Consider the following 18,008-nt stretch of genomic DNA (forward strand, 5'->3'; position numbering starts at 1 on the left):
CATAAAATATAATCATTTGTATACTAAATAACGTGTATTATACATCGTGTTTGTCGTCTCATTATAAAATTGAAATATCTACATAAGTATTCACCACTGATTTAACTTATTCAAGAACTCAAAATAATATATTGTGAAAAACGAATGACACATAAGCAGTTTAATGTCGCTGTGAAATCAATAAAATTCTTGATTCAGCGATGGATGTTCTATTTTTTTAACGCAAGGTTGACCGTGACATCGGCGTCAAGTTTCGACAAACTCTACACAGTTGAACGGTGATGCTCACACCAAATGGATTCGTACTTTTTCAATAAAATACAGTATTGATAATGTCTATGCTTTTTTAATATACCGAGTTTTAACTGGATCGTTTTTACTCATACTATTACTTGCTTCAATCGGGATTTTAACTGTGTAAAAACAAATATATGGATAGGTAAACGTTTTGATAACAGATTCGAATTTTTAAGCATTTACTAACGAGCAAAATTAACAATCCCTGTCGTTAGAAAATCAGTGTCGAACCGAGAAGCCTGCCTATGAAATATAACTTCAACAACTATACATTTTCTATATCAAATACATTGTTTCATTACGCGATGAATACTGTTTATTTGAAACAAATTTTAACATATTTAAAACAGCTTCTCCTAACTTAACGCATCCACGTGTACCAAATTGAAATTGGCGATCCGTATATGCTTGGCAATCTATATTGAATCGTATCGCAAATGGAAATATTTAAGTGCTACATGTTCCGATACTACAACCGTTATCAGAACAGAAGCTCAGAATAAATGTTTCAGATCGTGCGTAAACTCTCTATAATTTTCAAGTGCGTGTCGATTTATCTTCAACAATTAACACTAAAACATGGTTAAGCCTCAAAATCTTAGATTGATTCAAATAAAATTAAGAACACAATTAATTTTTATTGCCCCATTTTCGTCTTGTTTTCGTTCTGATTAAACGAACGCCGACAAGGATGCCAAGTGAAAAATCGATGTTTTTGTAATAAATAGGTTGTGTTTATTGTATACATTGCACAATGCCACATTTCTAACTAAGCCACAGCAAATTAAAATTGGCGATCCGTATAAGCTTGACTTTTTTCAAATTTGTAAAATGCATAATTAGAACATTAACGTCTAATGTAGTAGTGCGCTGCGAATAAGGAACAGGGCCCGTATTCAACAACCGATTCTCAGACATAAGTCTACATATAAAGAATATTCTTAAAACTTTAATGTACTAAAATTACTTACTAAAAAGGCAAATCTATATTGCACTTAACACCCATAATTGTATACTTCTCCGTAAGAACAACATGTTATTGATATGCGCACCATGTTCAGCATGGAAATATGCACACTTTGATGTATTTTTATTGAGTCTAAGACTATTCTTTATTCTGAAGTCTGACAATGTGTTGATGAAAACAGGGTAGGAGAAATCTATTTAGTCTTAAGTGTCCATTCATTGACATTGTAAGTGAAGTTTAATAGCAAATTTTCCGTTTAAAATGCCTTTCGATATATACATTGTGTAAAACACGGCATGATTTGGCTCTGTTTTACGCAATTAAATAATTGATTTAAATATAAATAACTAACCTATTATTGTTATATAAGAAGCAAGATGCAAACTAATGAACTCACCCAGTTGATAAAATTTAATTTCCTGCTATAACAAAAAGCAATATTGCTATAAATGAGTATGCAAAGAAGGTATTTTTCAATGCGAAAGTGATGGCGCCTTTTTGCAGTCACGTTCACTGCCTTAGATATTTAAACATAAGCGCGCATTCATCCAAGGACATTGTCTTGCCATACGGATGCGGCTTGTGTGCAATGAAGCTCTCTGTGTTTGATATTTAAACGGCATCAAGTGGGGTGTACATTAAAATTCAAGCAGAAGATAAAGCGGCCAGAGTTTGTATACCTACATTAATGTAGGCTAATGGGCATGATCCTCTTGCAAAATTGCGTATCTAGATTTCTTAATATATTTATAATTGGGTAACAGTTGTCCATACATCAACACTTATACAATTATTAAATCTTGCATATTGTGTTTGGCCGCATCTTAAAGGGATCTTTTCACGCTTTGGTAAATTGACAAAATTGAAAAAAGTTGTTTCAGATTCGCAAATTTTCGTTTTAGTTATGATATTTGTGAGGAAACAGTAATACTGAACATTTACCATGGTCTAATATAGCCATTATATGCATCTTTTGACGATTTTAAAACCTAAAGATTATAAAGCGTTGCAACGCGAAACGATTGAATAATTTGGAGAGTTCTGTTTTTGTCGTTAAATTTTGTGAAACTACGAAGATTGCTTATATAAGGTATAAAATACGTTCAGTATGTGTACACGGCGGAATTGCTCAGTAGGATAAAGCGTTTTTACTTCAGGACTCTGGCAGGACTCCAGGGGTCACTGGTTCGAAACCTGGTCCGGGCAATGTTCTTTTCCTTTTTTTAATTTTATTCTTGATTTTTTACTGGAGCTTTTACGATCCAATGTTTACATTTATCGATATAAAGCATTTAATGAATAAGTTAAAAAATGCCAAAATCTGTGAAAAGGCCCCTTTAATTAAAATGCCTATACAAAACAATTACTCCGTTTTCCTACAGTATTGGTAACATTTTCGTTTGTATTTAAAGAAAGACAAATGTAACTTACAAAATAGTACAACGTTATGGTCAATCACGCGATGATTACGTTACAAACACTAATGTATTCAACAGTATGATAGCTTTTCTCCAGATGTTATGGTTGAAATAGACGCGTGCAAAGACTAACGCGGTATTTTTAGGAAGAAGGAAGTGAAAGAATACTATAGTGTCCCGGACAATTACACATGTGTTTCCGTCAATTGATATCTCGATCCAGGCGTTGCTGCAAACCACAACGATGCTAAAATTGCGATGAACTAAACCCACTACGAGATGTCGTATTTCAACCACATTTTAGTTTTTTGGAAAAGCATTTATACTCGCTTTTTTATTCACGATACGTCGTCACATGCATTCTCTATTTCATAGATAACTCCTCTTTATCAAGCTGCCGGATGTGTCAAATTTTGTACTCTATGCGACATAAACTAAAAACTATTAATTTTCTTAATTGCAATACACTTTAGGTCCGTATTAAGCCTTTGTGAAATTGGAAAAACGAGCAACCGATATGCTGAATATTTAGCGCTACGTAATACACGTTCAATTTCCATGGAAAGGCATTGTATTTAATCACTACCATTTGAAAACAAAGATCTATAAATAAATATTTCATGTATAGGTAATTGATGAAAATAACCAATGTATAAAATGTACCAGAAGGACAGTCTATATTTACTAGTAGCCCATTCAAGTGATCGAATGATCGGGGTTTTTGGCCTGTCTGTCCGTCATTGTATGTGTTTGTCTGTCATTCTGTTATTCTATCCCAAAACTTTAACCTTGGTCAATACTTTTGCAATATTAAAGATAGTAACTTGACATTTGGCATGCATGTGTATGTCATGAAGCTGCACGTTTTGAGTGTTGAATGGTCAAGGTCATCATTCAAGGACAAATGTCAAATATATTGCTTCAAAGCGGTGCAGTAGGGGGCAATGTGTTTCTGTCAAACTCTTTTTTCCAGAAAAGGTTCATTTGAGTTCAGAATAAAGTATATATTTTGAAGACATGTTGTACATATAACAATGTCTCTTGATTTATGTGTTGCGCGTGCCAAAACAAAAAGCCGCTAAACAAAACATTCATGGATAATAATAATAACTCATTTTTTCAAAAAGAGTACATAATTAAATATTAACGTTGTTAACGAAAACATGTTTACTGTGACATAGTTTTCAATCAATCACGTTTATTAACTGTACACATTTAAACGTCAATACATATATAATATTTACTATGCGATGTTAATAACCAGCGATTTGTTTTCCCAATTGAGAAAACATTGCACGAAAAAACATGAAATTGGAAATTTTTTCGTCATGAAGTCTTCACAATGGGAAATAGATGTATTTGATTTTTTTTTGCTCTCAAATACTTAAAAAATTGATAAGTAAGTGTTGTCATGTTGTCAATATTTAATTAACTTTTTTAGGAAACCTTGAATTTGGAATTTTTCGGACAGCAATTTGGAAATTTGTAGTTTTTTTCCCAAAGGGCAAAGTACCGTTTTCCGGTACTTTTTAAAGAAAGAAAAATCGCTGAAAACATATATAACAATCGTTTAACTTACCTAAAACATGTATGGTCACTGTAGTGGCGTTGGTATTTGTACCGTCACTGGCCTCTACGGTAAGGCTATATGTGGCTGTGGTGGCTGAGTTGAGGTTGCCAGGTGTGTCAAGTTTCAGTTCTCCAGTGTCTGACGCTATGGAAAATGTTCCCGCGACATTTCCCTCTGTATCATGTAATACGATAAGTTTATTCAACAGTGCTGAGTACAACATGGTAACATATGTGTACGAGTAGACAGCTGCCAAACAATTTCAGACGAACCGTTTTGCGAGTTAATTTCATTATTCAAGACTGTTTTATCCCTTATTAAGAATGGATGTGTTAAATTATACATACTATGCCATTTCTCTTCAACCCTAATGCCGTGGAAATACTGGCTTTATAAAAAGCTCCATACATTTCAAGTTAATATAGCAATGCGTCATAGAAGCTTGTTTGAAAACGCTCAAACATATTTGTATTAACCGCACACATAGACAACACAGATAAAACAATTACTCTTTTGTAAAATACACGAGTTTCCTTATCTACCATTAGTATTATTCAAAACAACCACATATTATGTAATGAAAATGCCCATTCGACTTGATCGTGTTCGTAATTTGTATGAAAAATTATTACTAGATGCACAGATGCTTATTTAAAGGGAAAATGCAGTGTTTTAATACATGTTTAGATAAAATGGGGAAAATCGCCGATATGGCTTTTACTTGGCCTAAGTGTATTTTGCGAGACCCGGTAAGTTATGCTAGTATTGATAGGTCATACCTGTTATTGTGTACGTAATAGATGCAGAAACATCTGCATCCGTGGCGTGTATTGTTAATATGACTGCACCTGTTGAACGAACAAAAATAAGCCTCGCTCTGGGAAAACGGGGTTAATGTATGTGCGTCAAGTGTCGTCCTAGATTAGTCTGTGCAGTTGAACATGCTTATCAGTGTCGACACTTTCCGCGTTTATTTTTAGTTAAAAGGAAGGCTCGTATTAAGCGGAAAGTGTCATTCCTGATTAGCCTGTGCGGACTGCGCATTCTTATACAGAGAGAACACTTAACGCACATGCATTATGTCCGTGTATTCAGGAGAGGGGCTCCAATATATTGTAAGCGCCAGCTTCCGAACAACATAAGCGTTATAGTGTGCATCAAACATAAATGTATAATTCTAATAATGAAAACGTTAGCAGCAATTTTATTCTCTTGAAGTTTTAAACAAAAAACAACAAATTTATACGTAATCAAAAAGTATTTCTTAAATGAACACTCAAATTGACACGGATTATGAACTATCATTTAAATAGCATGCGCAACAGCAAACTCTCGTGGACGATTTAAAAGTACCAGCATTAAGTAAACCGAGTCATTACAACATACAACGGCAGCTTCTCGTCGAAAATTTTAGCCGCGTGACTTGGCTTAGTGCATGTGCGTAAATTGGTATCCAATATCAGTCTTTGCAGTTCGCACAGGCTAATAAGGGACAATGCTTCTGAGTCGTCTAGATGTTCGTTAAGAGGAGACTTCCCTTCAACGATACATTCCATAAAAGCGGAAAGTGTCGCCACTGATCCTGATTAGCCTTTGCCGACTTTGCATGTTACTCTGGGATGACATTCTACGCACATGCATTTAGTCCAGTGTTTCTAGAACGAGGCCTATATTAACATACCAGCAGACGCTGTATCGTAGACAGAAGCTGAGTACGAGATGGCGGTGAACTGGGGGCTGTTGTCGTTCTGGTCCGTTAAAATCAAAGTCAGCTCAACGCTTTGTACAGTATAAGTACCATCGGTGGCACTGTTGAATGAAAGCAAAAGAAAACAATATAGAGAGAAGCATATCAATACAAAATTGAAAGTTATACATACGAACTGTAAACAAAGTCTTTTGCATAATATATACTTTTTAAAAAGTTATTTGGAATGTTGTATCTGTTCTAAGCAACGGTCAATTTGTGTTTGTTTAAAAAATAATGTTGTGGTGCATGTGTTTTTCTGCGCTGTAGCGATCATAAATCAATGGCGGATTTGCGGATGCTATGAAAATAATATTGTCTCTACATTTTTGTGGTTATATTTTATAACCTTTCTGGTGTTGCACGCTTTCTATATAAAACTTCCTTCATTAATATATAATGAGTCTAGTTCTGGGTTAACTTGACATTCATGATTAGCGAATACAATCCGCAAAGGCTAATCAGGGACGGCACGTTCCACCTAGACTGAATTTTTGTTTAGAAGAGACTTCCCTGAAATAAAAAGTCCTAAAAGCGGAAAGTATCGTCCCTGATCAGACTATGCGGATTGCACAGGCTTATCTGGGACGATACTTTACGCAAATGCCTTATAACCAGTTTTGCAAACAGCGAGATTGAGACATTGATTGAGCTACGGTAATCTCAAACTGTATGATGTGTAAACTTGTCAAAATTTGTTTAAACTCTTATATGTATTGCGGTGTAATAGCTATCGTAAATTTGGTTTGTAAAGGGTTGTACACTTGAAATTAAAATATGCATACTTTTGAACAAATGTTATATCAGTCGTGCAACATCGGGCTGTTTTTCGAACTGATGATGGTGAATTCAAGATGGCGTTTGCGGGTTAGAATTTGGTAAGCGAGATTTAAAGACTTTGATCAAATCAAAATGGCATTTCTTTCCCTCTATCTATATATTGTCCATCGTTCAATACTGAACTCTCATAGCATATTTATTTGATTAAAATTAAGTCCAATGATGTAAATAATTATTTTAAACGACCAAGTTCCATACAAACTATGCTTATATTTACGGTATCCTGCTATAGTTATACACAGTATATGGGCCGTTATAATTATAAAGTTTTGTTTACTGTATTCAACATTTGTTCCAACCGGTATAGTATCACATACCTAAATACAAATTTAAATGTTGGTGTAGTTTCTCGGTCGATGGCGGTCGATGCTGGAGTCATCAGATTCCATCCAATAATTGCTTTCGTTAATTGGAATGGCGGCTCTGGTGGGTTCTGGCTGTGGAATGCCACAGTAACAGTATCTCCATCAGCGTCACTTGCGGACACGCGGTATATGCTCAATGATAAGCCAATGTTTTCAAAGCATGAAGTCTGTTGGTCATTTGTCTGGGGTTTTGAGAAAACTGGAGCAGCGTTTTGAACTGTAAAATTATTAGTAATGTATAAAATACTGTGTAAGATGGACAGACAAACAGACAGACAGACAAACAAGTTAAATACTAGTAGACAGACGTTCGGGCATGCAAAAAGTCGTTCGGCTAGGTAGATCGGTTGGCGGGAAGATGAGCTTACGATTGCCGACCAGGCACGCATATAGAAAGGCATACAAGCGGACATAGAGACAGCCGACGTTAACACGGACAGACGTACATACGGAGAAGCAAATATATTTTGTTCGCTTCTATGCCTTTCTGTATGTACCGACAGTCAGACAGGTAAACAGACACACGGGCGGTCGGACATGCATAAAGACGGTTAATAAAATGAAGTTTACGTTTCTAGAATTTCCATATTTACAGGACATGGGAGTTAAGTATTCGTATATTTTCTAAGCATAAGGATTTCTGTGAAATCGCGCTAAATTAAATAGAACTTTATAACGTATAAATATAAGGCGCATTCAAATATATATGAATACATTCATTTCTTTAATGATATGTTTGATGAATAACTGAATAATTTCTTAACTGATGGACTTTTATTACACAATTATAGTCATCTTTTATTAATTGGCAAACACAAAACTAACATTTTAGGACCATATTATTGCAACCTTTACATATGCTTACTGCCGTCTTACAATTGAAACATATGAACTCCTACAAGATTGACATTAACGCGGGTAGAAGCCAGCACGAAGGGAGGTTCAATCACTACAGGAGCAAGATACACTGAACTTAAAAACTCGCTCATTATAAGGTGCTTTAAACATACTAAAATTACCAGTGTCCATTGACTGCATACAGCGCTTTGACACAATTTGTATTTCTAAAAAACAGATACTATTGTCAATGCCTTAAACAAAATATTTAACGCCGAGATGGTAAGCCTGTTTGAGAAAAACATGTGGCGTAGGAGTTTTCATTTATAGTGACATTTAGCGTTGAAAACAAAGTGGTATTCATACATAATTACACTTTTTCTAAATTTATTTTGGAATTAAAGTATGATTGTTCTTATAAAAATGGGCCGTGCTCTGTGAAGGGGGTTAAATGCATGTGCATTAATTGATGTCCTAGATAAGCATGTGCAGTCAGCTCAGGCTAATCAGGGACGACACTTTCGGCTTTTATAATATTTTTTATTTCAAGAAAGTCTCTTCTTAGCAAAAATAACGTTTTGCGGAGTGTCGTCCCTGATAAGCCTGTGCGGACTGCACAGGATAATCTGGGATGACACTTTACGCACTCGCATTAAACCCCTTTTTCACAGAGCACGGCTAAAATGTATACTCACAATACTCACAACATAAACATGGTAAACCATGAAACACCTACTCCATGATGTTTGTGTAAATACATGTATATTCTTCTTTATACTGCATACTGGTATTCATGAGAGGTTATTTAAGTTCTGATCTGTTTTGATTTTGTTATAATTGTTATCCATTTTATAACGCTATAATATTATTTTTCATGTTTTAATTTCTAAGAATTGCAAATGGCGTATAATGCGAAATTTATATTGTCAAAGAAGCTGCTGAAAATCTAAACCAAGTAGTCAATACGAATCTCTAGAAAACCACATTTAATCGGAAACCCCTTTAAACATTTTTTTGAATGACATATAGCATTGATATATTAACAATTACAAAGCACAGAACATTAATCAACGTCTCAAATCATGTATTGTTTACGCTGTGAATTTGGTTTTATATTGAAAGAAAGAGTAAGACAAAATTAAACTCGCGTACGAGTAGTGTGGGATGCAAAACCAAATTACATACCTAAAGGAAATGATTTGGTGGTCATACAAAACAAAAAAATATTAAATTCTTTTATCAATAGTGGATAGGTGTTAAGGATAATATTTTATTTAAGCTAGCAGTCTCTGTATTCATATTTTAAGTCTGGTTTAACCATGCAATAACAATCCAGTCTTTGACTTGTATTTCTTTACTTAGATCACTGTCATGAGTAGAATTTTTTTCTATGATTATATGCCTAATTTCAGCTTCTTTTGTCAAATAACTATACTTCGATGTAAAATAAATGTTGATGATGTAGAAACAAAAGATGATCAATAAAAACCAAAGGAATGTTGTTTCGCGTGGGTGCGTGTTTTTTGCCCGAAATGTGATGTGCGGAATAATTTTCAGTTCTGTGCGTTAGGCCACGACTTTTATATTTCTTGGTTTACAAAACCGCCGACCCTAATTTTTGGAAAATGGGAAAAAAAATAAAATCGGAAAATCGTTTTTTTTTTAAATATTTTATTCCCGACCGCACTGCAAAACGAGCGAAACGAGAAAAAAAACGATCCGGTTTGAGTACGGTTGCGAATAAAATCAAGTAAGTACAATCAACGATTGGTTCACATATATTCAATTGCAGAGATCGGGATATTTTTCAATGTGACACATTATGTACCAGTCCTTTTATGGGCACTTCTCAAAATTTATTTCGGGTAAAAATTACAGACAATAAGAAAATCAGCGTCAGTCAAATGTCGACCCCATCAAAATTTATTTCCGTGTCTGTGACGCAACTATATTGTTTAACATGTTAATTATATTAAACAAACCCGATAGTATTTGATAATTAGTATAAATAATCCAATAAAACACTGCCATTATTTACGATATATGTGTTTAGGAATTTTGTAAACACGTCCGCCATAGTTTATAGGAACTGTACAGAAAGTTTGAAAATCGGAACAAATCGGTATATCTCGAAAAATCATTGATAAATGTATTTGTCGTTTCAACGCTTTGGGCCGAGTAATTTCGGCAAATCGGAACTCAACTTGTGTAAAACACTAGCTCAATTAACCGTTAAACTCCGCCTCCGTTCTCTGCAAAAGATTCGAAGGCGGAGCTATGCACGTGCTTTTATTAAATTGGAGGATTGCAATTGAGAACCAAACATACAATTGATTCGGCATGTTGATTACTAGACAAAGGAAGCCAATTTTTTCGGCGCGAAATTTGTCGCTTTATTGCTTCCGACAGAAAGCGGCTTTCCTTTGATGACGTCAAACTGTCAATTCACACAGACTGCACATTTTCGGAAGACTCCTTGTTTACAATTCCAGTAAAAAAAAAACACTTGCTAACATTAAACTTTGGATTAAATTATCAAAATAAAGCAAAAGCGAAGTTGACAAATATGATTAAATTAATTCGCGTCAGTTCAAATAAGACGTTTTGTGTTGTAAATCAACGAGTTTTCATGACAACAACAACTTTGACAAACATTACCGCGACGACGCATGGATCGATCTACCTCGATTTTTTTTTTCATGTACGATCTCATAAGTCGAGTAAGAGCAAACACATACCGGGTAATTTGTGTATGAGTAGTTTATCTTATATAAGATTTATGCAACGGGCATCGCATTGCGTAATGGTGCGCATCCAATTATGGAAATGAAGCGCAGTTTTTCGTTTTAATGGGAGAAGAACGCATGTCATGTAATGCAGTGTTTAAAATTGCCTGATGTTACATAATGTGCTGTTAGGACTCATTTTATTTGAAGATATAGATGTGTTTCATTGCATAATTTGATTTTTTGTCTCTGTGTTTAAGGTTATAAAAGATATGTTGTCTTTGTTCTGATGTTATTAGTATTAACTTTTTTTTCCAATGATGTTTTTTTTTTTTTTTTCGACCGCCCGATGGACCATTTTCAAAATAATTTTTGTAAACCAATACAAAAAAAAGTCGTGGCCTTACGGAGTATAGCACAGAACGTATGTCTAAACATAACGCACCGCACAAAACAGTGCGGTTCGTTCATGCGTGTGGTTGTCACGTGAGTGATGGTCACTCAGGTGGACATAGGCGGGAATTTGCACGGGGTGTGCATTGTTTGGTCAGTTCTACGCTAGACTTCGATCAGTAAACTTGTGTTCGTGTACAAATCCTACATCGTGTTGTCGACTTTAGCAGAACACAGGGTGTCAATGCTGCAAGATTTGGAACGCATCATAGAAAAGATAAGTGCTAAAAGAAACGTAAATCTGTTAAATCCGTTATACTGAATCTCGAGCATAGTATCGAGTGTTACGAAGTAGTAACAGAGTTGAAACGATGTATATTTCAAGTAAAAATGTCAGCAATAGAGAAAGCCGATCAATTTACAAATAGAAATATTGATGGCACGTGATCAAAAATTCACAGGTCATTAATGGTAAAACACGACAAAAGTTTTCGAATTTTTTGGGGAATAAATTGCTATTCTTTATGGTGTTGTATACATTCTATATGTATATGTGTATAAATGTTTTACGAGTCTGATGATGTAATGTTATTTGCAGAAAAATACAAGGTAGGCGAGGATGAAAAACGCATCCAAAAGGCGGAGGCGCGCGCTATCCGTAAAGCGAAATCTGACAAGGGGAAGAAGCCGCGTCGAAACTGGCCATATCGCCGTCCGGAAGGGTTGACTGTTCATGGGGCGTCTGTGCAGACGGGTTTCGTTAAGTCTCGGACAGGCTTGTGCTTCATGTGTGGTAAACCGGGCCACTGGAAAAACGAATGTCCGCAGTCCGTTGCAACGAATAACAAGATAAGTAGCTTATCATATTGTGCAGAATTAGAATGTTTAAATATATCAAAGGACGTTCATATAGCAACCGGAAGTTTGCAAGGTGAGTCAGAATTGGTGCATGATAGTAAGCACAATATATTTCCTAGTTTTTCTGACGAGAGAGCATCACCAGTAGGGCGTTTAAGAAATTGTATTCAAAGGTGGGTAGAAATAACAGACGATGTTTATATCTTAAATGTTGTACGTTTCGGTTACAAATTGCCCTTCAAGGTTATTCCGGAACAGGTATTCCTTAAAAATAATAAGTCAGCACTTGAAAATCCCGATTTTGTGAGTAAAGAGATAAGCAGTTTGCTTCAAAAAGGTGTAATTTCTGAGGTTTGTGAACAACCTCATGTTGTGAATCCTTTAACGGTTGCCTATAATCGTAGCGGAAAACATAGGCTTGTTTTGGATTGTCGGCACATAAATCCATGTTTACATCTGTTCAAAATAAAATTCGATGACATAAATATTGCACAAAACCTTTTTGATAAAGGTACTTTTATGTTCACGTTTGATTTGAAAGGAGCTTATTACCACATATATATTTTTGCAGAACATACAACTTATTTAGGGTTCAGTTGGATTGTTGACGGTGACGTTAAATATTACGTCTATAATTCTTTAGCGTTTGGAATTAGTTCGGCGGGACACATATTCACAAAGGTTCTCAGAGTTTTGATTAGACACTGGAGGTCACTCGGTTTTAAAGTTATAATGTTTTTTAGACGACGGTATAGGAGGAGATAATTCTTTCGATAAAGCTGTGCAGACTAGTTATTATGTAAGGCAGACTTTGCTAGATACAGGTTTTTTGTTGGCAGAAGATAAATGCATTTGGAAACCAAATTTGCATGCCATTTGGCTGGGGCATAAGTTAGACTTTTGTCTAGATCGGCTATATATTACAGAAGAAAGAATTTGTAGGCTGGAAATCGCCATTAAGTCCGCGTTGTTTCAGTCGTTGAAAGACGATAGTTGCTTATTACACGTGCGTGTATTAGCCGGCGTTGTAGGACAAATAGTATCATTAAAAAAGCGTACTAGGGAGTGTTGTATGCCGTATGACAAGGTTTATGTACAAGTGTATTTTATCTCGAGCCAGTTGGAAAGCTCGTGTTATGGTTAGTTTAGAAGCGGCAAAAGAGCTTCAGTTTTGGTTAGACAACGTTAGAAGCTTAAATTCAGAAGGTAAAAGTTTATCACAAGAAAAAACAGTTGATTTATGTGTTTTCACAGACGCAAGTTCAGTTGGGTACGGAGGTTATGTTTCTAGCAATCGGGCAGAAATTATATCTGGTGGCAAGATTTCACCCATAGATTTGATGTATGCAGCTCCCGGGCAGGAGCAGGTAAATTATTTTGTACCTGGTGTTGAGTATCTAGATATGATTACTCTCCAGCAAGTAAATGCATTGACTCCCGGAAGTGAGTACGTGCACCTAGATAATATCAGAGGTGAACATGTTAATATGGTGGCTCCCGGAAGTGAGCACGTAAGTAAAGTTGCTCTCACAGATAAGCTGGTAAACACAGTTGCTCCCGGGAGTGAGCACATGAGCAAAGTTGTTCTCAAAGGTGGACAGGTAAATACAGTGGTTCCCGGAAGTGAACACTCGGGTAAAGTTGCTCTCAGAGGTGAGATGGTTAATACAATGGCTTCCGGAAGTGAACACAAAGTAGCAGGCACACAGGTATACGGGTCATGGACAGAGCAAGAGTCAGTTGCTAGTTCTACTTGGAGAGAACTCGAAGCTGCTTATAGAGTTATTAAAAGTAACGTTGTAATTCTACAAAACAAAAATGTCATGTTATATTCTGATAATAAGAACGTATTGTATATTTTTCACTCAGGCAGTAATGTAGATGAGTTACATTGTAAATGTTTAGATGTTCACAGAATTTGTAGTTTGTACAATATTAATTTATCTGTGATATGGATACCAAGGAAAGATAATACTATTGCTGATCAGCTTAGTAGATATCAAGATAGCGATGATTGGTCCATTCAAGAATCTATATTCTCTTTATTAGACGTAAAATGGGGTCCGCATACGATTGATCGTTGTGCTACACATTATAACAACAAATGTGCACGGTTTAATTCGAAATGGTGGGTACCTGGAACTGAGGCTGTGAACTGTTTCACCCAAAATTGGTCATGTTTTAAAAATTGGCTGGTTCCTCCACCTCAGGTCATTGTAAAGTGTTTAAAGAAAATGGAGCACGATGAATGTGTCGGTACTTTAGTTGTTCCCGAGTGGGAATCTGCAGCTTTCTGGCCTTTGATTACAGATGGGAAGGGTGGATATAGCAAAAATGTTAAAGTTCTATCGCAAGCCTTGCCCAATGCAAAACGTGTTGTGTTTTGTGCTTAGTTGTGTGAAGACATGATGATATTATAGAAGTGTAAACGCACACGATAATGTCATTCGACGGGTGCTGTTGAAATGATAACATTTTGCGGATTAATCCAATCTATTTACCCCCTATCCATATTTCAAAGCTTGGGGGCAACATCATCAACTTAATGGACCTTAGGATTAGAATGAGACTGCCATATGTTGTCAACCATCTAGAATTGTTTTGATATAGCGTTTAAGATGAATTATGCATTACAAAAATATAAATGGACAGTCTTGTTTCGCCTCGAAAAACGCAACTAAAGGTATTTACGATTCCGGGGGGTAATATATAAGTAATATGTTAACCTCATAACTATTAGCAGTTATAACACCATGCTAAACAAAACAAGTGTATAACTGGCAAAGGTAATACAATAAATCTGAACATAATAAAAAGAAACACCGCATTAGTGAACAAAAACCGCAGTTTTTGTTCATTTGACAATTTAGTTATTTAAATCAAAGACCTATAAATAATTATGTTTACCTCATTAATAATTTACATTCTGCTCTCGTTATCTCGTAGTCGGCTGGACCAAGAAAAAATATCGAGATAACGAGAGTTCGAGATATTCGATTAGGCGTTTTCATCGAAAAAAATAGACGAAAATTTGCCTTGTTTTTAACATCTTAATATCTGCTAAGTGGTCTAACTAAAGCCGTCACCATGTGGCATAATACTCTCTACTACCATATCTATTACCTGATATATACAGGTGTATACGAGGCAAGATTAAAATTGCTATTTAAATGCTTAAAATGACGTTTTAAGTGTTACAGAATTGCAAGAACACATGCGATTATCATTTTTCTAAACTGTCGAGTAAACATCCGGTAATGTTGGTATTTAAAGTTATGATGCAAATGACGTCCAATCAAGACCAGGGTTTTCCATCTGAACATGCGTAAATCACGTTCCAGAATACTGAACTGAACATGTACATTTTGTAGTTTGAAATGCAAAGTTCAATCGATTAGATTTTCAAGTTAGCCATCATAATGACTGTTTGAGTTCAAGGATAGAACAACATTCTGCAAATTTGCGACGGTTTAATTACGCAAAAATATAACTCAATGCATTTTGGAATGTTGTATGTAAAAACAATAAGTCTTTCGGCCTTTCGGCAGAATGTGTACTAATTGCAGTTAAAATGACAGTTAAAGTGACAGATCTTACTCAAGTGTTAATGGCTAAAGACATTACACACGTGTGGTCATTGATGTAATTAACGGATCAATTATGTACGGCACAGTATCCGGAGCAGTCGGGCGAAGCAGGACGGTGAAGTATCAAAGAGCAAATTTCTCACCTTTGCCAACACTGGGACAGTTATTCGCACTTCGAGATAAACCACAGTAAATACATGTAAAATCGGGACTCGGGACAAATTTTTATATCGAGATATTAAATTATTAGACATAACGAAAATCGAGATATGCGATATTTATTGTTATAGATCAAGAAGGAAAAAAATTGGGACAATGAGCTTTCTTCGACAATCGAGAAAATCGAGATATCCGATGTCGAGATAACGAGAGTAGACTGTACTTTATTATTTTTTTAATTAAAGTTTCACTTCTGTTCGGTAGCGTAAGTCTAATGCCTGTGTTAAGCGGCGTAACATTCGTGACTTATATTTAAAACAAAATACACTAGATGCATTTTAATCAGGGCGGCTTAGACATGTGGAATGATAAAGGTTTATTTGAACATCGAGCTAGGGCGAATGTCGAGCCAGCTCTGACATCGAAATTCAGCAAAAGTCACGAATATCGAGCTGGAACGAATGTTGAGCCAGCTCTGAAATCGACATATGGCTAAAGACCCGATTACCGAGCTGGGGCTAATGTCAACCCAGCTCTGATATCGACATTCGGCCAAACTCCCGAAGAACGAGGTGGAGCGAATGTCGAGCAAGCTCTGACATCGACATTCGGCAAAAATCCCGAATATCAAGCTGGGACGAATGTCAAGTCAGCTCTGACATCGACATTCGACAAAAGTCCTGAATATCGAGCTGGGGCGAATGTCGAGCCACCTCAGACATCGACACTTTTTTCGGCACTAGTCCCGAATATCGAGCTGGAGCCAATGTCGAGCAATTTCTGACATCGCCATTCTGCACTTGTCCCGAATATGGAGCTGGTACGAATGTCGAGCAAGCTCTGACATCGACATTCGGCACTAGTCCCGAATGTCGAGCCAGCTCTGACATTGACATTCGGCACTTGTCTCGAATATCGAGCTGGGGCGAATGGCGATCCAACTCTGACATCGATATTCGGGAAAAGTCCCGATTATTGAGCTGAGGCGAATATTGAGCCAGCTCTGAGATCGACATTCGACAAAAGTCCCGAATATCGAGCTGGGGCGAATGTCGAGCTAGTTCTGACATCGACATTCGGCATTAATCCCGAATATCGAGCTACGGCGAATATCGAACCATCTTTGACATCGACATTCGGCACTTGTCCTGAATATCGAGCTGGGACGTATGTCGAGCCAGCTCTTACATCGACATTCGGCACTTGTCCCGAATATCGAGCTGGGTCGAATGTCGAGCCAGATCTGAAACGACATTCGGATAAAGTCCCGAATATTGAGCTGGGGCGAAAGCTGAGCCAGCTCTGACATCGACATTCGGCACTAGTCCCGAATATCGAGCTGGGACGTATGTCGAGCCAGCTCTTACATCGACATTCGGCACTTGTCCCGAATATCGAGCTGGGTCGAATGTCGAGCCAGATCTGAAACGACATTCGGATAAAGTCCCGAATATTGAGCTGGGGCGAAAGCTGAGCCAGCTCTGACATCGACATTCGGCACTAGTCCCGAATATCGAGCTACGGAGAATATCGAGCCATCTTGACATCGACATTCCGCACTTGTCCTGAATATCGAGCTGAGGCGAATGTCGATCCAGCTCTGACATCGACATTCGGCACTTGTCCCGAATATCGAGCTGGGGCGAATGTCGAGCAAGAACTGACATCGACATTCGGATAAAGTCCCGAATATCGAGCTGGGGCGAAAGCTGAGCCAGCTCTGACATCGACATTCGGCACTAGTCCCGAATATCGAGCTACGGCGAATATCGAGCCATCTTGACATCGACATTCCGAACGTGTCCTGAATATCGAGTTGGGGCGAACGCTCTGACATCGATATTTGGGAAAAGTCCCGATTATTGAGCTGAGGCGAATAATGAGCCAGCTCTGACATCGACATTCGGCAAAAGTCCCGAATATCGAGCTGGGGCGAATATCGAGCCACTCTGACATCGACATTCGGCACTAGTCCCGAATATCGAGCTACGGCGAATATCGAGCCATCTTTGACATCGACATTCGGCACTTGTCCTGAATATCGAGCTGGGACGTATGTCAAGCTAGCTCTGACATCGACATTCTGCACTTGTCCCGAATATTGAGCTGGGGCGAATGTCGAGCCAGATCTGAAATCGACATTCGGATAAAGTCCCGAATATTGAGCTGGGGCGAAAGCTGAGCCAGCTCTGACATCGATATTCGGCACTAGTCCCGAATATCGAGCTACGGCGAATATCGAAC

General features: G+C 37.1%; 1 protein-coding gene across 1 annotated transcript in view; it reads right to left on the reverse strand.

Moving 5' to 3' along the window:
• The window catches only part of LOC127850069 (roundabout homolog 1-like), a 71,511-nt gene that overhangs the window by 44,581 nt on the left and 8,922 nt on the right, over positions 1 to 18,008 (reverse strand). The window contains exons 2-5 of the mRNA XM_052382813.1: positions 7,157 to 7,421; positions 5,934 to 6,061; positions 5,032 to 5,100; positions 4,262 to 4,426 (exon numbers count right to left, since the gene is read on the reverse strand). Of these exons, the coding sequence (XP_052238773.1) occupies positions 4,262 to 4,426; positions 5,032 to 5,100; positions 5,934 to 6,061; positions 7,157 to 7,421 (627 nt within the window). The remainder of the gene's footprint in view (positions 1 to 4,261; positions 4,427 to 5,031; positions 5,101 to 5,933; positions 6,062 to 7,156; positions 7,422 to 18,008) is intronic.

This window comes from Dreissena polymorpha, chromosome 11, assembly GCF_020536995.1.
Source record: "Dreissena polymorpha isolate Duluth1 chromosome 11, UMN_Dpol_1.0, whole genome shotgun sequence".
NCBI classification, from domain to species: Eukaryota; Metazoa; Mollusca; class Bivalvia; order Myida; family Dreissenidae; genus Dreissena; species Dreissena polymorpha.